Raw genomic sequence first — 24,443 nt, forward strand, 5'->3', positions numbered from 1 at the left:
ACCTTTTCAAGTTTAATTTTGAGCCTCTTGTGGATAGGGTGGTTAGGCAGGATTTAGACAGATGGTCCTTACTTCACCTACCTGTTGCTGGAAGAATTAATACAGCTAAAATGAACGTGCTTCCGAAGTTTTTTTTTCTCTTCCAATGTGTCCCTGTTTTTATCCCTGTCTCTTTCTTTAGTAAACTGGACCAAATTATTACCAGCTTTATTTGGGATAATAAACCATCTAGGATCCCTAAATCATATCTACAGAGACCAAAAAATGTTGGTGGAATGGCGTTACCAAATTTTATGTTTTACTATTGGGCCTCTAATATCCATATTCTTACATACTGGCTTAAGTCAGATGACTTGGACAATAACCCAGCTTGGCTTAGCTTGGAAACCTCATCGTGTGTGCGATCATCCTTATCAGCTCTGGTTTACGCTCCAAAATTGTTACCAGCCACTGAAATCTCTAATAAAATCGTAGGAACAACTTTGAAGGTTTGGTTTCAGTTTCAGCACTACTTTAACTTCTTTTCTTTGCAATCCCCTATTTTTAAAAACCCTTTATTTCGGTCCTCCCTGACTGACTCTGCATTTTCCCTCTGGGTTTCTCTTGGTATTAAATTATTCAATGATCTCTATTTTGAGGGTACTTTCTCATCTTTTGATCAGCTTTCTTTGAAATAAGATCTCCCAAAAAGCTACTTTTTTCGCTATTTACAAGTTCGAAGCTATGTTAATGGCCCAGTCACACGGTACTTAACGAAGGGCGACGAAGACCTGACGAAACAAGAAATCTGGACATTCCTTGACTGTCGTTGGCATCGTTTAACCTTCGCACAGCCTCGTTCCTGCAGCGGGAGCTTCGTCAGGATTTTTAAACTGTTGAAAAATTTGAACGAAGGGCAACGAAAACCTCAATTCGTCTGTGTCTTGTTTTGCTGTCGTTCTTGACGTTTTTTAATCATTTGTGTAGTTTTATTTGTTATTATCTATCGTCCACCTGGTCGTTACTGTGAGTTTCTCTGTGAATTTTCAGACCTTTTGTCGGACTTAGTGCTTAGCTCAGATAAGATAATTATAGTGGGCGATTTTAACATCAACACAGATGCTGAGAATGACAGCCTCAACACTGCATTTAATCTATTATTAGACTCAAATGGCTTTGCTCAAAATGTAAATGAGTCCACCCACCACTTTAATCATATCTTAGATCTTGTTCTGACTTATGGTATGGAAATTGAAGACTTAACAGTATTCCCTGAAAACTCCCTTCTGTCTGATCATCACTACCCAGCAGTGGGGAATAAGTTTCATTACACTAGAAGTCTTTCAGAAAGCACTGTAACTAGGTTTAAGGATATGATTCCTTCTTTATGTTCTCTAATGCCATATACCAACACAGTGCAGAGTAGCTACCTAAACTCTGTAAGTGAGATAGAGTATCTCGTCAATAGTTTTACATCCTCACTGAAGACAACTTTGGATGCTGTAGCTCCTCTGAAAAGAGAGAGCTTTAAATCAGAAGTGCCTGACTCTGTGGTATAACTCACAAACTCGCAGCTTAAAGCAGATAACCCATAAGTTGGAGAGGAAATGGCGTCTCACTAATTTAGAAGATCTTCACTTAGCCTGGAAAAAGAGTCTGTTGCTCTATAAAAAAGCCCTCCGTAAAGCTAGGACATCTTACTACTCATCACTAATTGAAGAAAATAAGAACAACCCCAGGTTTCTTTTCAGCACTGTAGCCATGCTGACAAAGAGTCAGAGCTCTATTGAGCCGAGTATTCCTTTAACTTTAACTAGTAATGACTTCATGACTTTCTTTGCTAATAAAATTTTAACTATTAGAGAAAAATTACTCATAACCATCCCAAAGACATATCGTTATTTTTGGCTGCTTTCAGTGATGCCGGTATTTGGTTAGACTCTTTCTCCGATTGTTCTGTCTGAGTTATTTTCATTAGTTACTTCATCCAAACCATCAACATGTCTATTAGACCCCATTCCTACCAGGCTGCTCAAGGAAGCCCTACCATTATTTAATGCTTCGATCTTAAATATGATCAATCTATCTTTATTAGTTGGCTATGTACCACAGGCTTTTAAGGTGGCAGTAATTAAACCGTTACTTAAAATGCCATCACTTGACCCAGCTATCTTAGCTAATTATAGGCCAATCTCCAACCTTCCTTTTCTCTCAAAAATTCTTGAAAGGGTAGTTGTAAAACAGCTAACTGATCATCTGCAGAGGAATGGTCTATTTGAAGAGTTTCAGTCAGGTTTTAGAATTCATCATAGTACAGAAACAGCATTAGTGAAGGTTACAAATGATCTTCTTATGGCCTCAGACAGTGGACTCATCTCTGTGCTTGTTCTGTTAGACCACAGTGCTGCTTTTGATAGTGTTGACCATAAAATTCTATTACAGAGATTAGAGCATGCCATAGGTATTAAAGGCACTGCACTGCGGTGGTTTGAATCATATTTATCTAATAGATTACAATTTGTTCATGTAAATGGGGAATCTTCTTCACAGACTAAGGTTAATTATGGAGTTCCACAAGGTTCTGTGCTAGGACCAATTTTCTTCACTTTATACATGCTTCCCTTAGGCAGTATTATTAGACGGTATTGCTTAAATTTTCATTGTTACGCAGATGATACCCAGCTTTATCTATCCATGAAGCCAGAGGACACACACCAATTAGCTAAACCGCAGGATTGTCTTACAGACATAAAGACATGGATGACCTCTAATTTCCTGCTTTTAAACTCAGATAAAACTGAAGTTATTGTACTTGGCCTCACAAATCTTAGAAACATGGTGTCTAACCAGATCCTTACTCTGGATGGCAAAAAAATTATTCATAACCATCCCAAAGACATATCTTTATGTTCGACTGCTTTCAGTAATGCTGGTATTTGGTTAGACTCTTTCTCTCCGATTGTTCTGTCTGAGTTACTTTCATTAGAACTGCTTTTTTGCATTTACGCAATATCTCTAAAATTAGAAAGGTCTTGTCCCAGAGTGATGCTGAAAAACTAATTCATGCATTTATTTCCTCTAGGCTGGACTATTGTAATTCATTATTATCAGGTTGTCCTAAAAGTTCCCTGAAAAGCCTTCAGTTAATTCAAAATGCTGCAGCTAGAGTACTAACGGGGACTAGAAGGAGAGAGCATATTTCACCCATATTGGCCTCTCTTCATTGGCTTCCTGTTAACTCTAGAATAGAATTTAAAATTCTTCTTCTTACTTATAAGGTTTTGAATAATCAGGTCCCATCTTATCTTAGGGACCTCATAGTACCATATCACCCCAATAGAGCGCTTCGCTCTCAGACTGCAGGCTTACTTGTAGTTCCTAGGGTTTGTAAGAGTAGAATGGGAGGCAGAGCCTTCAGCTTTCAGGCTCCTCTCCTGTGGAACCAGCTCCCAATTCAGATCAGGGAGACAGACACCCTCTCTACTTTTAAGATTAGGCTTAAAACTTTCCTTTTTGCTAAAGCTTATAGTTAGGGCTGGATCAGGTGACCCTGAACCATCCCTTAGTTATGCTGCTATAGACGTAGACTGCTGGGGGGTTCCCATGATGCACTGAGTGTTTCTTTCTCTTTTTGCTCTGTATGCACCACTCTGCATTTAATCATTAGTGACTGATCTCTGCTCTCTTCCACAGCATGTCTTTTTCCTGGTTCTCTCCCTCAGCACAACCAGTCCCAGCAGAGGACTGCCCCTCCCTGGGCCTGGTTCTGCTGAGGGTTTCTTCCTGTTAAGGGGGGGTTTTTCCTTTCCACTGTCGCCAAGTGCTTGCTCACAGGGGGTCGTTTTGACCGTTGGGGTTTTTCCGTAATTATTGTATGGCCTTGCCTTACAATATAAAGCGCCTTGGGGCAACTGTTTGTTCTGATTTGGCGTTATATAAATAAAATTGATTGATTGATTGTTTTTGTAATGTTATTGTTTAGTTTGACTTCGTTGGAGCAGCTGAACGTTTTCACACAGTGCAGAAGCCGGTTTGTGAGCGCTAAGGCTGCTGCTGCTTCATGTACCGTCAAATTACAGGACAAACTCAGCCTGCTTGCTTGGATTTTTTTTTTTTATCTGTGTGGGGGGGCAGCTTCAATGGGCTCAGGCACCTCACAGCATTAACTCAAATTTAATTATTTGGTCATATTTAGCTTAGTACTTACTGGCCCTTTTATCTCAGTACTATTTCTTTTTGTCTTTGCACAAAGAAGACCCCCTCTTTTTTCTTTTCTTTAACACATATTTATTTATTATTATTGCAATTATTCTTTTTAAGCTTCCTACATTGCACATCTTAATACTTTTGTTAAGATTGGACCTCTTTCTTCAGATTGTACCTTTTGTAGCCGTTTTTTATTTCAATATTTTATTACTGAGGTTTGATTGTGCTGTGCACTGTGGAAGGTTGGTTTTGTTCTGTTCTTTAAAAAAAATGCATATATATTTCGTATACCTGTATTCTGTATTATTTGTGTAAAGACCCATTAAAAATATCTATGAAGAAAAAAAAAAAAAAGTGCCTGGATCAAATCTCATCTTCATAAACCAAAACCGCTTCATTCATACTGGGATTAACAGCGACTCCGAACATCAGCTCTAAACACGCTGCGTGGACGACAGTGATGGGACAGAGCCACACCTTCCTGGCCAGCTAAGTGGGCCATGTAAGCAACCGTCTGGACGGTCTTTCCCAGGCCCGTCTCATCAGCGAGGATGCCGTTGAGGCGTTTCTTGTGAAGGTTCACCATCCAGTCCACACCAATTTGCTGATACTCCCGAAGTGAACCATGCAGTAGGAGTGGCGCGGAGCAACGAGTCTAAAAGAACAAAGGATCATCAGGCAATGAAGCAATTGCATCCCCCGTCACTGTCGGTGCGTGTGTCTTACCGAGGAGACGGTCCTGAAGCTGCCCTTAGGCAGGAGAAGCTCTGTGGCAGCAGCCACATCAGCGATGTCTCTGGCTGGCCTCCCAGCAGCGTCAGTGATGATGGCCTTATCAGCTCCGCGGTACTGATCCACACTGAGCAGCGAGTCAATCACAACAGCTTCAGGCGGGCTGACCTCGTGACACTCCATTTCTAAAACACACACATCTCATTACAAGGTGCATCCTCAACAGCTGCAGAGGTGCCGCGTTTGGTTTGGAGGAGAAAGAACCTTCAGTCTCTTCCGTTTCTTCATCTTCACCGTGAAGACTGGGGCCAGGCCACTCAAAGCCCTCGACGTAGGCGCCAGCATACTGCTTCATCAAAGCTTCCAGAGGCATCTCCGCTACCAGCCAGCCACACACACAAACACACACACACACACACAAAGTAAGTGTACATTCAACAACACTTTGAGCACGGTTACAGATCATCTAAACACCAACCATCTTTAGCGAGGTCAACCAATTCTGCCTTGTGGTCCGCTTCCCCCTCCACGGCCTCCTGCTCCTCTATGGTGCTCTCTTCATCTGCGACTAACAGGAAAGTCAGTCAGCTACAAGACAACACTCCTGCTCTGTAAATCTGGATCAACAATGAATGCAATGCCACCACACAAATTTAACTTTAAAAATCCATCAGGAGATTTAGTTTGTGAAAGTGAAAACCAGTAATCACAAAGTGAACTAAACGAATTACTCAGCCCTTTGAAGATACATTTAGTCATCACAGACAGCAGCAGATGAAGAGCCGCGCATGTTTGTACGCTATCAGGTTTTTGTCCATTCTCAGGAATTTTTTTAAACTTCCGAGTCTGCATTCATTCATTATTTTCTGCCACTGATTCGAGTCAAGGTGGCCACAGAGCAAGCAGCTCATCCCACACGTTCCTATCCTCGGCCAAGTCCTCTAACTGTCCCGGGGATTCCCAGGACATTCCCAAGACAGCAGCTTGGGAATGCCCTGGGAATCCCCTCCAGTGTTTCCTGGGTCTTCCCTGAGGCCTCCTTCCAGTTGGACATGCCTGGAAGACTTCCCTAGGAAAACGACCAGGGGGCCTCCTCACCCCAGCTGGCCCCTTTCTAGTGAAGAAGCAGCTCTACTCTGAGTCCCTCGTGAATATTCAAGTTTCTCACTTTGTCTGGGACTTTGAGCCCAGATATCCAACGGAGTGTCATTTCTACTGCTTGTATCCGTGATCTTATTGTTCATGAGTGTTGGTGAGGATGAGCGTAAATCGACTGGTAAATCGAGAGCCTCATCTTCGGGCTCAGCTCCTCCTTCACCAGGACAGTCCAGTATAGTGCCTGTAAAAAAAAAAAACATCATGCGCCGCCCCAAACCATCTATCGATCTCACACTCCAACTTACCCCCACTGGTGAACAAGACCTCGAGATACTTAAAGTGCATTGCAATTAATCCCATATCAGGAAGTTCTAACATTGAAATGGGATCCAATTATTTTTTTGAAGGACTGGCACCAGCTTTGTGCAAACTGTTCCAGCTGTCACATGGAACATGTTGTGTTGCAGCGCTGAGCGTCACAGGAGCGCTCGCGCTCTGCCTATTCCAGCTTCCTTCCGCCGTTGTGCTGCTGTGCAGACACAGTGTTCATCATGCTGATTAGTTTGTACTACTGACTTGCTGCAGATAACGTTCCACAGTAGCTCCAGTCTGGATCTAAATAGGCAGCACAGTTCTACAGTGTTTTCCCCAGAGTTCAGGAGTTTCAGTTTGACACATACTGTCTTGATCAGCTGAGGAACTTGGCTTCCTTTTTTTAGTGGCAGAGGTCATCTGCAAAGAGACAAAACTGTAAAAATCAACCCAGAGAAGAGGTAAGAGGCTTTTCCACAATGATGACATGAAGGCAGCACTGACCCCTGTATCAGCGCCCTCCCCCGCTGGCAGACCGGGTCCTGACAAACAGATTTCAGATCAGATCATGCAGCATGGACATGCAATACCAATGACACTAAGAACTGTGTGTTGAAGTGGGACGTACCTTTAGCTGAGGCCTTCTGCAAACTGAGGGCTTTGAGCCTCTTTTCATACATTTCAAACTGGAGTTTAATTTCCACAACCTGAAAGTTAAAAGAACACCTCGTTCAGTCTGTAACGCCTCGAACACTGCAAGAAGAACCACCGGCCCAGGCACCTGCTCCATGTTCATCCAGAAGAACTCCACCTCTCGAGCGATGATGCTGGCGATGTGACGGACATGAACTTCTCTTTCCTTCTTTATCCTCTCTTCATTTTGCCTCTGCTCTTGGTGGTAACGAGCGCAGGTGCGAACAAGCTGCAGCAGAGGCACATTCAGAAGATCTTTCTCAAATTTTGCAGCCAGCGTGTTAAATGTTCAGAAAATATGTTTCTAGACAGCACAGCAGACAGAAACACAAAGAAGCTACTCAGACAGGTTGAGTTTAAGCTGCAGAAACTGTAGTGCTGATTATGAAGTTTTTCAAATTATTGTTGGCAAAATGAGCAATTGCTAAAGCCTGGTTCACACGGCAGGATATTAAAATTGTCTGTAGGTTTATAAAGCCTGAGAGAGATAATAAATCATAGATCTGACAGGTTTGGTGGTACAGTGTGTGGTGTTCAGCCACACGATGAAACCAACACACACAAACAGATTTCACACACCAACATTCCCAGGTCAAAATCTCTCATTAAATGTGACTTCAGCATAAACAAATGGTGATAGTTTGTGGACTATTTATGACAGAGAAAAAAAAACAATACAAAAAGAAAAGGCGTTCTTTAAAGGAGTGGAGACAGCGCGACCACCGGACTTCTGGTAAGTCAGAACAGCTGTTTTGATTTTAGATTTCGCTCCATGTGTCCATCACCTCACTTTCTGATTGGCTGCACGTCACATTTAGCAGGCTGTGTGCTCGATTGTGGTCGGAAGACACCACACACGCAGCGATATCGGGCCAAGACAATCCATCATGCTGAATATCCCCGATTTGTGATCGGAGCGCTCCTGACGTCCTTCTGAGCAGAGCGCTCTGAACACACCACACAGGGCAAGAATATCTGATAAGATTATCTTTAGCGTCATCACGATTGTCGGGGCATCCTTAACTCATTGAGAGCCATTGACGCTTAAACGCATCTTTTCAGATAGTAACGCTCAGCGCCAAAGACGCGTTATCGCACCAATTACACTTTTTTATTGGGGGGGGGGGGGGGGGTAATCAGCTGATCTAGCTTGTGTAAACAAATTAGAGTTGTAATCGCATCGCCGAGCGCGCGACACACACCTCACACAAAGGCTGTTTACAAACAAATGACGCAATCGACAGGCTCATGCAAGCACACGTGATTCAAATCCATCAGGTTTTTGAAAAAAATAAAAAGGTCCGATATGCGAGAGCCAGAGGGAAAAGACACGCCGCCGAGAGAAGAGACAGATGGAGTCCCTCCCCTGACTTTTTTTATTGGTGCATTATACAGTAGGATCACTTTTCATAATGTTTGAGATGTCACTGAAGCAAAAACAATTATAATCAAAGACATTTTCTCCTTGAAATGTTGCTTGTCACAAAAAGTCAATTTTCTCAGTTTTTTGTCAGAAATCAGCATTTTCAGTGATACCCACCATGTTCTGCAGACAATTACTAAAGAATGGAAAGAGGTACAAACAAACGTTTTTTCTGATGATAAAGTCTGAAGTTTCTTTTGGTATGTTTATTGTTGACATGGACATAGAACTCAATTTTCTATGGGTCTTGAAAAACACTCAAATGCTGAAAAATCCAGGCACTGGGATGTTCTGAACTTTGAAAATGGCTGGCACTCAATGAGTTAAGATTGTCAGAACGGGAAGATCAGGTCCGATATCAGCCTAATTATCTTGCCATGTGAACCCGGCTTCAGTGATGGCTGCAGGGAGCAGAAAAACCTGCTTCTTTACATTACTGCCACACAACACCCAGCGATATGGACGGAGGAGTGGGACTGAAGAACGGCAAACGCAGTGTTAAGAAATAAAGAAAACAGCTGCACAGGCGCTGAAAACCTGTGGAGATTGACATACTTCCAGACAGAAGATTGATCAGGAATTGAAAAAGATTCAGGACAATAATCAGAATCAATAATATATCAATAATATATTAATATATTATAATATTCAGCTGCTGTAACACCTCCTTTTAGCGCGTGATGCTGCGAGCTGTTCATCTGCTGTTTTGTGCAGCAGCTCCAAGTTGACAAAACAGTTGTCTCTCAAAGCCCAGTGATGGCAGCACACCTGCACTGAGCTTCAGAAAGAAATTTTACACTTTTTTTCTTTAAAACTCTGTGCTGCTCTGTGAGTGTCCTCGCTAAAAACAGCTGATCTGCAGTGTGCTAACATAAAACTTTTTTTTCAGACCCAAATGCACCTAAAGTCTCTTTCTCAGGGAAACATAACGTAAAAAAACAAACAAACAAAAAAAAGATAAAACTTTCCCACCTGTCAATCTGGTCATACTTTCTCCATAAATACACATCATCAATTCTTCCTGTTCAGATGGCAAACCAGGTGCGAATCCAGATGGAAAGGGAATGTGGGGAGCATGGCCCCCACAACACCACTAGATTAAAGGCCCACTTTTGAAGGCATTTTTCTCATACTACTTATAATAATAATAATAATGAAGAAGAAGAACAATTTCAACAACTAAAATGTTTAGAAAGAATTTAAGTTACATTTATAAACAATGTAGGTTAGAAATTGTAAGTTTTACCATTACAGTGCTGTCAACAGTTAAATACGAGGTCAAGAAAGATGTCTTTCATAAAACAAGTATTTATGTTCACTGTTCAAGAAAGTGTGACTATAAAGTGAATGCTGGCCAAAAGGGTTATCATTTTCATGTTGAGAGGGCAGGGGGGTTGTTGTCGGTAGCTGCTGAAAGGAACTAATCAAGTAACTAGCAATTTAACTTAAGATACTTTTAAAATTGAGTACTGAATAAAGTTGGGCAGCACAGTGGCTTAGTGTGTGGAGTTTGCATGTTCTCCCCGTGTTTGCGTGGGTTTCCTCCGGGTGCTACGGTTTCCTCCCATATCCACAGACATGCGGGTTAGGCGGATTGGAATCTTTAAACTGTCAGTAGGTGTTTATGTGTTTGTCTGTTTGTGGCCCTGCGACAGACTGGCGTCCTGTCCTGGGAGTACCCCGCCTTGCGCTCTATGAGTGCTGGGATTGGCTCCAGCTCCCCACAACCCTTGATTGAACTAAGCAGTTGAAGATGAGTGAGTGCGTGTGTGCGTGTATTGAATAAAGTTACTTTTTCAAGGAGTAATCAGTAATTGGATTACTTTTTCAAAGTAACTGTGGCAATACTGCTGGTGATACATAATCACACGACATTGATATGATGTAATATTTGGAGTAAGAGTTATTAAAGCAGCTGTGGTATAAAAAGAGTGGTCATATTACTGATATACAGAACATCTAAAATATATTTTAAAAGGAATTTGAAGGTGATGATGATGATAGCAGCAGTTCTGCTGTTCATTTTCAACAAACCAATGTGCTGTTGTTGTTGTTGTCTTTAGTCTGCTATCAGTTTTTCCTCAACACCACAGCATGGATCCCCACAAGGATTTGACTGTTGGCTTCAATTAAGGGCCCTTTCACACAAGTGAAAGATATAGTATGCTTTTATATTAACTACGCTAATGTTAGTTGTTTATTTTCACATGATGTGTGTTTGAATTAGTTTATAAGTGCTTTTATTTGATTTCCATATATTCATTAGTAGTTGCTGTATTCTCATAAAACCCCAATTCCAATGAAATTGGGACGTTGTGTAACATGTAAATAAAAACAGAATACAATGATTTTCAAATCCTCTTCAACCTATATTCAATTGAATACACCACAAAGACAAGATATTTAATGTTCAAACTGATAAACTGTTTTTGTGCAAATATTTGCTCATTTTGAAATGGATGCCTGCAACAGGTTTCAAAAAAGCTGGGACAGGGGCAACAAAAGACTGGGAAAGTTGATGAATGCTTAAAGAACACCTGTTTGGAACATTCTACAGGTGAACAGGTTAATTGGAAATAGGTGAGTGTCATGACTTGGTATAAAAGGAGCATCCCCAAAAGTCTCAGCCGTTCAAAAGCAAAGATGGGGTGAGGATCACCACTTTGTGAACAACTGCATGAAAAAATAGTCCAACAGTTTAAGAACAATGTTTCTCAACATTCAACTGCAAGGAATTTAGGGATTCCATTATCTACAGTCCATAATATAATCAGAAGATTCAGAGAATCTGGAGAACTTTCTACACGTAAGCGACAAGGCCGAAAACTAACACTGAATGCTCGTGACCTTCAACCCCTCAGGCGGCACTGCATTAAAACCGACATTATGAAAAGGATCTTACCACGTGGGCTCAGGAACACTTCAGAAAACCATTGTCAGTTAACACAGTTTGTCGCTACATCTACAAGTGCAAGTTAAAACTCTATCATGCAAAGTGAACGCCAAACATCAACAACATCCAGAAACGTCACCGCCTTTTCTGGACCCGAGCTCATTTGAAATGGACAAAGTGGAAAAGTGTGCTGTGGTCTGATGAGTCCATATTTCAAACTGTTTTTGGAAATCATGGACATCGTGTCCTCTGGACAAAAGAGGAAAAAGACCATCCAGATTGTTACCAGCACAAAGTTCAAAAGCCAGCATCTGTGATGGTATGGGGGTGTGTTAGTGCCCATGGCATGGACAACTTACACATCTGTGATGGTATGGGGGTGTGTTAGTGCCCATGACATGGGCAACTTACACATCTGTGATGGCACCATCAATGCTGAAAGGTACATCCAGGTTTTGGAGCAACACATGCTGCCATCCAAGCAACGTCTTTTTCAGGGACGTCCCTGATTATTTCAGCAAGACAATGCCAAGACACATTCTGCACGTGTTACAACAGCGTGGCTTCGTAGTAAAAGAGTGCGGGTACTAGACTGGCCTGCCTGCAGTCCAGACCTGTCACCCATTGTAAATGTGTAGCGCATAAACCGGAAAATATGACAACGGAGACCCCGGACTGTTGAACAACTGAAGTCGTACATCAAGCAAGAATGGGAAAGAATTCCACCTACAAAGCTTCACCAATTAGTGTCCTCAGTTCCCAAATGCTTATTGAGTGTTGTTAGAAGGAAAGGTGATGTAACACAGTGGTAAACATACCACTGTACCAGCTTTTTAGAAACATGTTGCAGGCATCCATTTCAAAATGAGCAAATATTTACACAAAAACAATAAAGTTTATCAGTTTGAACATTAAATATCTTGTCTTTGTGGTGTATTCAATTGAATATAGGTTGAAGAGGATTTGAAAATCATTGGATTCTGTTTTTATTTACATGTTACACAACATCCCAACTTCATTGGAATTGGAGTTGTAGAAAAAGTGGAGCTATTTGCAGTAGTGTGCCTTAAAGGACAAGTCTCACATTTTTTAACGACCCAGTTAGTAAGACAACATAAAAGTACTCATGATTTTAAGTGTCTCCGCACACATGTGCTAATAATTAGTGATCTCTGATGTATTTTATTTCTCTCACACTGAGCTTCACCAGGTGCATTTCCAGAAAACGTTTCATTCGGCAATCCTCTGCATTTTTCAGTTTGTGACCCCGAAGCTCTTAACTTTTTCAGAGTGTCGGATTTTGCAACTTAAAGTTTGGTGACGCACTACTGAAGATGTGGACATGGACGCAGGGACATCTGACACTGTTTTTAACAGACTGCCTGGACACAGAGATGGATTTGTTACATTGGAAAAGACAGAATACCTTATTTCCAGGAGAGCATGGATGTTATTTAATGTGCCAAGATCAAGAGATTAATCCATAACATGACAGATTGTGAATATCTGGGTTTATATAATGATGGTTTTTCAATTTCAATTTCTTTTCATTTATATTGCGCCAAATCACAACAGAGTTGCCTTGAGGCACTTCACACAAGGAAAGTCTAACCTTACCAACCCCCAGAGCAACAGTGGTAAGGAAAAACTCCCTCTGAGGAAGAAACCTCAAGCAGACCAGACTCAAAGGGGTGACCCTCTGCTTGGGCCATGATACAGACACAAATTAAAGAACAATTCACAGAACAAATATACAGGAAATGCTGTTGGTGCACAGGACAGGAGGTTCGCCAACACAAACAGCACAAATGGTTTAGGTGAGTTTTACTGTACATGGCACTGAACAATAAATTCACCTCTCAGAACTTTAACGATGAATTTGCTTCCATCCCACACGGCTGACTTTATTTTCCCAAATTTTTCTTCTGTTCAGATCTGAAGGGAATCTGTACATCTTGAAGCCCTTGTTGTGTCTCTCTGTGCCCCCAAATGCACAACAACCTGGTATTTTCAGCCAATAAATAAATAAAATAGCTGGATTTACATGAAGACAGATTAACAGTGAACACTATTTTGGAACCAAGATGGCACCATAAGTCACGTGACCATTTTTTTTCCTGACTTGACATGTCACCACTCTCCCAATTAAGGCACACTAATTCGCACAGCCGGCACGAGAGTAGAGAGCAGGCGACCACATTCAAGCTGTGCTGTGCAAATGACCCCACAATGTCTAAGTGCTCCACAAGTGTGTCGTTACAAGCAACACATATGTCACGCAAGTGTGCCCCTCTAAATGCAACACGTGCCGTGCGAGTGTCCACACCCCCCAGGTGTAATGTCCAGCTGGAACAGCTGACCACTAAGTACTTGCAACTCACCTGGAGGACACGTTGTGCCATCAACAACATGAATGACAGGATTTTCTATATATTAGCAATATGATTATCAAATATTAATGTCTTTACTTTGATTGTTAATTCCTTTACTTTGATGTACTGTCTTTGATCTTGTCTTTGATTCTGTTCTCTATTTTCATATATACATATATGCATATGTGAGTTCATGTACCATTATTCTTTTAATTAATCACTCATTATCAAAGCAACCATATACACTGAACTGTTCATATAATCATTAAAACTGTCACATGAGAGGGTGAACAGATGATCTTTGGCTTAGTGAATGTGCAGCCTGTTTAGCTAAAGCTATGTTTTTACTGAGCGCAGATGTGCGTCTCTAATTAACAGTTCAGCCTTGAGGGAAGAGCGGTGTGACCGGCACACTGGTTCAGGGCTGGACATTGTTATGGGAAGACTAGGAGACTGGAGGCTTAAAGCCATAACAGTTTTCATATCAATGTGAGACCAGACTCTGTGTCTTTTCCTTGTTTTGTCCTATATGCTTATATGTAACTTTATTCAGTAAATAGGAGAGGCAGATGGGTGGGGCCCTTCAGAGCGGACGAGACGGCGGGTGATGAGGGTCACGCTCGTTTGCTCTCTCCTGATCAGGAAAAGAAATTCAGTGTCTCCTGCGTGATTATTTTCTGTGTAAACTGAGTTGTTCTTTTCAGGTCCAACTCTGAACAACTCTGACAATGAACATCACTACACGCAATGCGCATGTGTGGGTGGCCTCTCATGCTCTCATGACATGCTGGTAATTATGTACAGACAAGATCACATGGGGACCAGCCAGCCACATCTGAGTGCGCATGGCAAGGCGCCTCTCAGCTGATCACCGGCCAGCAACTCACTGTCAGCTGGTCATGACAGCTCAGTGCACACGACGTATTAAATTAAAAACACAGAGAACACAGCCAGGACAAGTATATAAACAGAACAAAGAAACAGAGTGTGACACTTGGTTCTGTGAGCCGATCACAAAGGTGGACGTGTCCGCAACAGCAGCAGCTGTTGGGATCTGTGGACCCTTAAGTCACAGCTGGAGAACATGTACCGTGTTATGAAGGACATAACCTGACAACACCCTGAGGCACGTGTATGTGCATGTACATGCGGTCTTCATGTGGAAATACATATCGCATTTGCAACAGGCAGCAGCAAATGCGCCAGCACGCACAACATCAGACAGCTGCCCCATGTGATCGTGTGAACACTCAGCTGGCAATCGGACTGTCACGTCCAACACGTGAGTTATGGGCCATGGGTCATGTGGACCAGGAGGATGACCTATACTGTCTGCTCTTCATAACAGGAATTAATTATTAGGGACTGTTGTGTTTTCTTTTTTTTTTTCTTTTTTTTAATACGGTGACAACAGATTCATGACCAGTAACATGACTGTGTTACATTTAAACAGTACATTCATTATTCCTCTCATATTCTGAATCTGTGCATTGTATTATTGTGGGCTTCCATATATTTGTTGATTTATGTCCAACATCTAATTGCTGACATTCCACGTGCTCACACTGTGTGTGAAATCATCACTGCGGTATCGCTGACGCCTGTCCGACCGTGAGACCCTCACGACAGCAGGTGGAGGTTTTCATGGTTGCTAAAGTTGTAAATTGACTGCATTCATATAGCGCTTTTCCATCTGCATCCGACACTCAAAGCGCTTCATAAATAATGCCTCTAATTCACCCTGACATCAGGGTGAATTAGATGACAATGTGGGATATATTCTGACAAGTAGACATTAAGGGATGGCCAGTAAAGTCACTGAGACCATTAATTTTGACTACAATCTTTATTTTACCTCAAGGTCTGTTTCTGAGAGTTCCTTTCATCCAATTAAAGCCACATTTGGTACTAATCTAGCTAAGGGATATATGCAATTTTCTGCAATTTCACTTTTTGAAGATGTACAGGTTTTATACTCAAAATAATAAAAAAAAAAGTAAATTCTTTACAAAAAGTGCCCCCTACTGGGTTCCACGGGGGAGGTACAGCTTGGCAAACAGCAAAAATGGATTCAGCACAAAAAATATATTTAGAAAAAGTTGTTTGCCAACTTTTACTGAAAAATGCCTGGGGGTGTCACTTTATCTGAAAATCAACGTAGACTATAGTTTTTTAGACTACTTAATGAATTAATTATTTTATATACCCTGCACCCAGCGCGTGACACCCAGTGGAACAAAGCATGGCGTCCAGCAGGGAACACAGCAGGTGTGATAGTTACACCAATGTGTGTGCAAGTGTGCGGATAAAAGTCATGCACCTTTTACACATTCAGGAAGGAGGGTTAGCCCCTGCTAGCGACTCCGCTGCTTCGGCCCCTGCTAGCGACTCTGCATCTTAAGGCTTCCTGACAAGAGCGTGTCGTTGATTAACGCAACAGCATGTTCGTCATCGTGATGATCCCACCAACTGTGAGCCCAGCTGGACGCCGTTCTTTGTTCTACCACCTGCCACGTGCCCTGCACTCTATGTTGTGAATATAAAATAATAATTTTGTGTCGGATTAATCATCTCTGCAAATTGGCAGTTGAAAACGGCTGTAATCACTTCATGAATCACATTTGACCGCTCAAGCTTCAGCCGTTCGTGTGCGCCTCAGAAGCTGCAGAAAGCATTTTGAGTCATCTAAAAAAGTAATTAGTTGTCATGCTTACATTGTCATGGCTTGGTTAAACAATTGTGTGTTCTTTCCTTCTTGTGTGCAGCTGTTAAAGTATGTTTATAACAGATTTAACTTCTTGTTATAATTGTTCAGACGAGCTGCGCTCTGATGTGATCCGCTGATGTGACCACTCGCTCTGTTCACTTCTTTACTCGACTTGACGAGCTGCACGTCGTGTTGGAGATTTGATCACGTTATGTAGCATGACATTTATGCGTGAAAGATTTTTTTGAACATTTCAAAATTCTCTGCGCGCAATAGCATGCACCGGCACCCCTCTCACGTCCTGTCTGCACCTGTTAAAGACGGGTTTACGCTCCAGCACGGCACAGGTCGTGCTAGTGCATGAGTCAAAGACATGCTCGTGTCAGGGGGCCTTTAGGTCCCTACTATCCACTCTGCTGCTTCAGCCCCTTTTACACCAGGGCTGCTTCGAGTTGCTTCATGTGGCATCATGATGATGCAGGAATGTCTGCTTCAGGTGCGCGCAGCAGGGGGCAGAGAGAAGGTGAGGACATACGTTCTCTGCACAGAGAAATCAGAGTGTACAGTTTGGCTACAGCCAGACTGTGCACTCTGATTTCTCTTCTACTTTATATGTGTTCTTGTGCAGGGCTGCAGGTTTGCGCTCTGAGTTCTCTGAGTTCTTGTTATCTTTCCTCCTTTGACCGTGAGATGCTTGCGCGCGAATGAACCGTACGTGAGTAAATGTGGAGATGTCTGGAGTTATACTGGATGTGGACATATCCTACCTCTGGCAATCAGTCTGTGAGCAGGACTTATGTCCTTTTTTGTCCTTTATTTAACAGAATGATGAGAGAGTTTGAGGGGAGAACAAGGAGCTGCAACCAGGCAGTTTTTTTTCTTTTAATTGTTCACATGTGCGCGCACGAACGAATCATCCGTGAGTGGACTGGAGATGTCCAGACTTTTTACTGGATGTGGACATGTCCTGTCTCTGGCAAACAGTCTCTGAGCAGGACTTTTATGGACTTTATTTAAACACATTTGTGAGAGAAGAGCAAGGAGCTGCAGCATTTTTTTCTGTGCTCTTTTTGAGCGTGTAGTTTCACTGCATTGTGTACACGGTATAAAAACAATCCTGCATGATTTATACTACAGGAACAATGAAACACAGCAGGAATCATAAATTGGAAGCCACACCCTCATGTTCTATTGTGAGGGCGTGGCTTCCAGTCACGCTGAGTGCCTTTGCATTGGTCTGACTTGCTCTGAAACCACTTAATTTCTGCATCGAGCACAGGACGCAAAAAATAATTAAACATGTTTATTTTTTAGCGTCCGATTTGATTCATCCTTTGCACCCCTCGCGCTGTTGTGGCGTAGAGCTACATCGTCTCGGCACTGGGTTGCTTCCACGAGGCGTCATCATGACGCCGCACGACGCAACTTGAAGTGGGCATGGTGTGAAAGGGGCTTTAGGCCCCTGCTAACGACTCTGCTAACGTCCCTGCTGCTAATGCCCATCCTAATTACTCTGCTGCTCACGCCGCTGCTAACGCCTCTGCTACTTAGGCCCCTGCTTATACTCCTGTTGCTTACGCCCCTACTAACGACTCTACTGCTAACACCCCTGCTGCTCATGCTCCTGCTGCTCATGCTCCTGCCTCTGCTGCTCACACCCCTGCTAAAGACTCTACTGCTAATGCCTGTGTTAACAACTTTTCCACTACCACTTCTGCGATGGCCGCTCAAACACATCCCCTGGCTACTGACTGTTCAGATAACACCCCCTCCACTTTCCTATCAAACGTTGACCTCCCTTTCCCCCTTCCCATCCCAGCTCCCCCTATTTTCTTAGCTGTGCTACCAAGCATAACTGGTAGCCCTTCACCCCCCACAATCAGCTCTGACCAAGTCAGAAGTGACCTGAAAAGACTGAAAAATCAAGGCTGTTGGCCCTGATGGAGTCTCACCATGGATGATTAAGGTCTGTGCTCAGGAATTAGGCGAGCCACTCCAGTGTGTTTTCAACATGAGTCTGTGAAGGGGGATTGTACCCACTGTGTGGAAAACATCTTGTCTGATACCGGTCCCCAAGAAGGCACATCCAAAAGAACTTAATGACTTCAGGCATGTTGCTCTTACCTCGCACTTAATGAAGACCTTTGAACGGCTGCTGCTACATCTCCTAGGACCCCAGTTTGGCCATGCACTCGACCCTCTACAGTTTGACTACCAACAGAATGTAGGAGTGGAGGATGCCATCCTATCTGTGCAGCAGATAGGGGATGGCACGATTTAGTTCATGGGTACCATAATGTCCAGACTATTAGCCGCTACTTTTTTCACACGCTTTGAATACTGCAGCTTTTACAATGCTGCGGCTAATTTATGGATTTTTACAGGCTTTTTCATCAGTCCAAATACGTCAATTGATGCTGTCATGTGATTTCCTGAAAGCTGCGCTCCTCATGTGGTGTAAACTCACACATAGTGTAAATGTAAGGTCTTACCTGTTCATTTTAGTGAAGAAAAGTCGCTATGCGGCACTTTGCGCCACAGCTGCTCTGTCAGATCAGTTAGCGGAGCGGAGTCTTCTCTCCCCACTCTTCCCCACTGTCTTGGCGCAACAAGTCGAAAAAGTCACAGCGCCTCATTAACATCTCATTTACCAAAGACTCAATCCGATACTGGCTGTACGCAATGAAATCTCAAGGAAAAACTTAAATTACTCAGTTCTCAGTGTAAATATCTCATATTTCAACATGGAGACCCGCGGCTTACAGGCAAGTGTGGCTTATTTATGTACAATTTCTTTTTTCTTTTGAAAATTGGTGGGTGCAACTAATATTCAGGTGTGCTCTGTAGTCCGGAAACTATGGTATTTGTATTTTTATGGATGCTACGAAACACTTGAATTTCCTATGGGATGAATAAAGTACCATCTTGTGTTCTGGCTGCACTTCAGAATACAAAGTCCTACCAGGCCTCTTTGGAGGATCCCTGGCTACTGCTGCAATGACAGATGAAAATATGACATCCCATCAGACCCCTGAATCAGATCTGCTCCAGCAGCTCAGGGTTTCCTCCTCAGGTCACCCCACTCTTCCACCAAGTTCCAACAAAAATCTGGTTCAGTAGTTTTCAGACAAATCGCACTGAAAACACGATCAGTTTTGAGCTACTCCACATAACGTGATGGAACACCGTGTTGCCCTGGGTTGATGGAGAAACAGCATCATTTTATGATGATTAAGTCACTTGCACATATGATTAAATGCGCAGCACAAAGTTGAGCTCATCTCTTTGAATGTGTGCACTTACAAGACAAAACAATCTGACTGTAATGAGTTGATTGGAGTTACTTCTGGGACACTATCATCCAAAAAATTGTTATGGTGACAGGCCAAACCACAAATTCCAACAGTCTACACATTCCACAGGGGTGTGGATGATTGCACCCTGAGTGAAGCTCCATACCTTCTTGGCAGCAGCGGCTTTCCATCTCCTCTCCTGGGCAAAGTCAGCCGCCATCCACTGCATCTCCTCCAAGAGGTAGTCCCAGTGAGACTTTGGACGCGAGGCTTCCATGAGTTTAGGGAGCCTGCTGGCAGACCACTGACCCTCTTTCCTCAGCTCAGAGATGCACTGATGCACTTGACTCTCCTGAGGATTTGACATAACAGCATTATAATAAAAGTTTGACCTTAAAATTACGGCTTTGAAATCATTTTGATTGTAAACCAACTTTCACCACGGAGAATGGCTGCCGTATGCAGTTTTTTGTTTACAAACATCAACACAAAAATCTGCTGAACGCAGAGAACACGGACCTCAGAAACACTACTGCCTGTCTGTCTGTCTGTCAGCTTGGTGACCTCATTTACAACAATCCTCTGAAGGAGGATTATGTTTCACACCTGTAGGGGGAGCCCAAGCCATGTTACGACACACTGCTTTAAAATGAAAAGTGCACCTTAAGCTTCTTCACCAGTCAGCAGAATTTCCCCATTCTCAACAGTATTTGACATCTATGTTTTATGTCTAAACGTCAACGCTAAAAACATGCAACTTGATCAGATTTTGCAAGACTGTGACCATGAAGGAAAGCTATGGCATGTGAGCGATCTCAACAGGAGAGCTGTGGTGCGGACGTGGGACTTTGAAGCAGTTAGTACCGCTAGCTAATGCTGGGTTGAAAAGATCGATTCACCAATTTTAAAATCAATTCTCATTTTAATTCCCACAGATCAATTTTTTTAATACACGCACTTCTCACCAGCATTTTAGATTAGATTAGACAGAACTTTACTGGTCACTTGGGAAGACTCCCTCGGGGAAATTGAGGTTCCAAGCAGCACTGTATAGCAGCACACGGGGTAAGAAGCACACAGTGAAAGTAAAAAAAGAAAAAGAAATACAGTTTGCAAATACAAATATAAATACCAGCATGCCTGAAAAATTATGCATCAGTTGGGCCGTTACACTGTTTCCTAGGGTGCGTAACAGAAAATTGTAATTTCTTTACATTGATTGTGGACGTGGTGGTTCTGATTTAGAAGCAGGGTGCCCACAATTTATTCATAAACCTCTGTCAAAGCCATTTAAAGATGTCAATCATAACTACCGGGACTCTTGTCTGTTGTTGTGAGCAAGAAAAGAGAATTGTCCGCCGTTTAATTTACACAGTCGTTTTTTTTTCTTCATTCCTCATAATGTGCCTTTTCCGTGGGACAGCGCACAAAGGTTCTCTGGTGTGGACTGTGAGAGAACAGGAGAAAGGTTCTCCTGCTGCAGGACTCAGGAGAACTTCCCCCCAGTGCTCGCCGAGCAGCTATGGGAAAAGGTCTTGGGGGTAAAGTTCTGTGTGCCACACAGTGAGTGTTAAAGGCACAAGTCTTGTAGGGGAGACCGGGCCCATTCTCCCCTGGAACATTTTTAAAATTTAGAACTGTCTGAAACACTACTGCCTGCATTTTGAGGGCCAAATTTTGTGAAGTAGTATTAAAGCAGGCAACAGCTCAAAAAATGTTTTAATAACACTAATCCACATCGGATCAAATTGAAATAATCTATTCTGAATCTTAAGAATCAGAATCGAGTTGATTCTTGAAATACGAAATACCCAGCCCCACTGTTAGCTGTTAGCAACATCCATGCTTAAAGGCTTACTGACTGTAACTGGACAAATCAAAGCATCAAGAAACACAAAGGCGACACTGGAAATCAGATGTTTTATGACCATCATGTTGAACTTGTAAAACTTTGAAACATGGAAGCACACAAAGCCCCAGTGATGTGAGTGCCCCCCAACCAAAACTGTAATCTCAGATGCATTCTGGTGCATTTTCAGCTCTATTTACCCACCAAAAAAAATCTGCCTGACGTGCACCTGTTAAATCAGACACAAAAGGCTTGTGATTTGACACTTTGCTGCTTCGTCTGCCATCATATTATAATAGTTTTTACAGCGTACACACTGATAAATGGATCAGAAAAGTCTGCATCGCATTTACAGCACAAAGTTGGTAAAAGAGGAAAATACTCAACTTACCTTTGATTTGGAGGTGATGATTATAGAAAGAAAAGCTTGTTGGGGGTCAAATTAGTCCAGAATAAAGCAAAATCCAGAGACGGAGAACTTTAAAACTGTCACACACGTCACTTCATGACACACAGTTACAGCTGTGCAAAAGCATGAATCAGGCTAGAAATTAATTAATTAATTAATTACAATGGTTTACATTGTAAATTGTAAATTTGATAGCTTAACTATTTTTTCTTTATTATATTTATCTGATAGCACCTGTACCTGGATGTGTTGCTGTATGTGGTTAAATGATTTAAAAAACGCTGAAAACATAAAAAGGTTCATTCAGTAGTTCAACGCAGTTTGACACAAAATGGTGCCATGTTCTGAGTTGACGCTACTCTCCATTCAAAGTACTCTATAAACTGTCACTGGAACACCCTCTGCTGGACAAAATATGTAATGACACCATTTTTAAACGACAAAGTATTTTTCTGCATTAACACAAAAGTTTTCATATCACCAAAAATAACACTGATACAGATATGTTTGTGAAAAACTCATGTCAGCTGATATTATCAGCCAACCGATGTATCAGTCAGGCTCTAGTTGGAAACTGGACACGTAAAAGGAATTTGTGTCTTTGTTTTTGTGGAAACATGGCTCAACGATAGCGCCCCGGACCATGCTATCCAGCTAGCGTGGCTAACATGCTACCGGGCGGACAGAATGCTTGTCGAGGGGGGAAAGTCCTGCGGCGGAGGAATCTATGGAAGTGTATTCAGACCATCATAGACTATAAGCCCACCCCGCAAACCTGCGATAACTCCCCCTCTCTGCTGAATCAGCTGAACAACTTCTTCGCTCACTTTGAGGCAGACAACAACATTCCAGCACAGAAGATCCCTTCGCCTTCTGACGTCCAGGTGCTGTCACTACCTTCAGATAGCGTCAGGCAAATACTCAGGAGGATCAACGCGAGGAAAGCTCCCGGTCCCGACGATATTCCTGGTCGGGTCCTGAGAGACTGTGCTGAGGAGCTCATGGATGTCCTCACGGACATCTTCAACATCTCGCTGAGACAAGCTGTTGTCCCGACGTGCCTCAAAGCCACCACCATCATCCCGGTGACGAAGAAGTCGTCTCCCTCCTGCTACAATGACTACCACCCGGTTGCATTCACTCCCATCATTATGAAGTGCTTCAAGCGGCTAGTCATGGACCACATCAAATCTGCCCTCCTCCCCGCACTGGACCCCTACCAGTTTGCATATCGGTGCAACCACTCGACCGACGATGCTATCTCCACTGCCCTCCACTCAGCCCTCACTCACCTGGAGACCAAGGACTAACACGTCAGAATGCTGTTCAACTTCGGCTCAGCATTCAATACAATCCAGCAGCTCATCCACAAACTAGTCCAGCTGGGACTCAACACCTCCCTGTGCAACGGGCTGCTGGACTTTCTGATGGGGAGACCACAAGCAGTTTGGGTTGGCAGCAACACCTCCAGCACCATCACGCTGAACACAGGAGCCCCCCAAGGATGTGTGCTGAGCCCCCTCCTCTTCACTCTGCTGAACCACAACTGTACACCTACATCCAGTTCCAACCTCTTCATCAAGTTCGCAGACGACACGACTGTGGTGATTCTCATCAACAACAACGATGAGACAAGCTACAGGAGTGAGGTGAGCCGCCTGGCCACGTGGTGCACGGACAACAAGCGCCACCTGAACGTGGAGAAGACGAAGGAGATTGTCGTGGACTTCAGGAGAGAGCCCGCTCAGCATGCTCCACTAACCATCAATGGTGAAGCAGGTGAGCAGCAAAAAGTTCCTGGGTGTACACATCTCCCAAGACCTGTCCTGGAACATCAACGCCACATCTCTGGCCAAAAAAGCCCAACAGCAACTCTACTTTCTGCAGAAACTGAGGAAAGCAAGAGCCCCGACCCCCATCATCTACTCCTTCTACAGGGGTACCATCGAGAGCATCCTGACCAGCAGCATCACTGTGTGGTACGTTGCCTGCACCGTATCCTGCTGCAAGACCCTGCAGCGCACTGTGAAAGCAGCTGGAAAGATCATCGGTGTTCCTCTCTCCTGGACATCTACCACACCCGCCTCACCTGCAAAGCCACCAGGATCGCAGGTGATCCCACCCACCCAACTCACAGACTTTTTACCCTTCTGCCGTCGGGGAGGAGACTGCAGAGTTTCCAGGCAAAAACCAGCAGGCTCAAAGACAGTTTCCTAAACCAGGCAGTCAGGATGCTCAACACCCTCCCTTCTCTCCCCCCCACTGACCCTGCATGCACACGCACACCTCACTTTATCCTCCCCAATTGCACTATTGCATCCATATCAGGACTGCCCGTACTGATACTGGAACATTAGTACACAATCATTGCAGTATCATCAGCATACTGCCACTTGCACCACCGTATTACACTGTATTACACTGTTATCCACTGCACTATCGTATTTAATGTCATACTGTTTACAAAAGTACACTTT

At 43.1% G+C, this 24,443-nt stretch overlaps 1 protein-coding gene across 2 annotated transcripts in view; it reads right to left on the reverse strand.

Moving 5' to 3' along the window:
• ep400 (E1A binding protein p400) overlaps window positions 1-24,443 on the reverse strand; it is a 231,378-nt gene that overhangs the window by 181,774 nt on the left and 25,161 nt on the right. For both annotated transcript variants that reach the window (XM_034169641.1, XM_034169640.1), the window contains 9 exons: window positions 19,875-20,060; window positions 7,109-7,249; window positions 6,956-7,034; window positions 6,832-6,869; window positions 6,696-6,747; window positions 5,396-5,485; window positions 5,182-5,295; window positions 4,912-5,102; window positions 4,663-4,840 (listed from right to left, as the gene is read on the reverse strand). In XM_034169641.1, the coding sequence (XP_034025532.1) occupies window positions 4,663-4,840; window positions 4,912-5,102; window positions 5,182-5,295; window positions 5,396-5,485; window positions 6,696-6,747; window positions 6,832-6,869; window positions 6,956-7,034; window positions 7,109-7,249; window positions 19,875-20,060 (1,069 nt within the window). The remainder of the gene's footprint in view (window positions 1-4,662; window positions 4,841-4,911; window positions 5,103-5,181; window positions 5,296-5,395; window positions 5,486-6,695; window positions 6,748-6,831; window positions 6,870-6,955; window positions 7,035-7,108; window positions 7,250-19,874; window positions 20,061-24,443) is intronic.

This window comes from Thalassophryne amazonica, chromosome 5 (assembly GCF_902500255.1).
Source record: "Thalassophryne amazonica chromosome 5, fThaAma1.1, whole genome shotgun sequence".
Taxonomy (NCBI): domain Eukaryota; kingdom Metazoa; phylum Chordata; class Actinopteri; order Batrachoidiformes; family Batrachoididae; genus Thalassophryne; species Thalassophryne amazonica.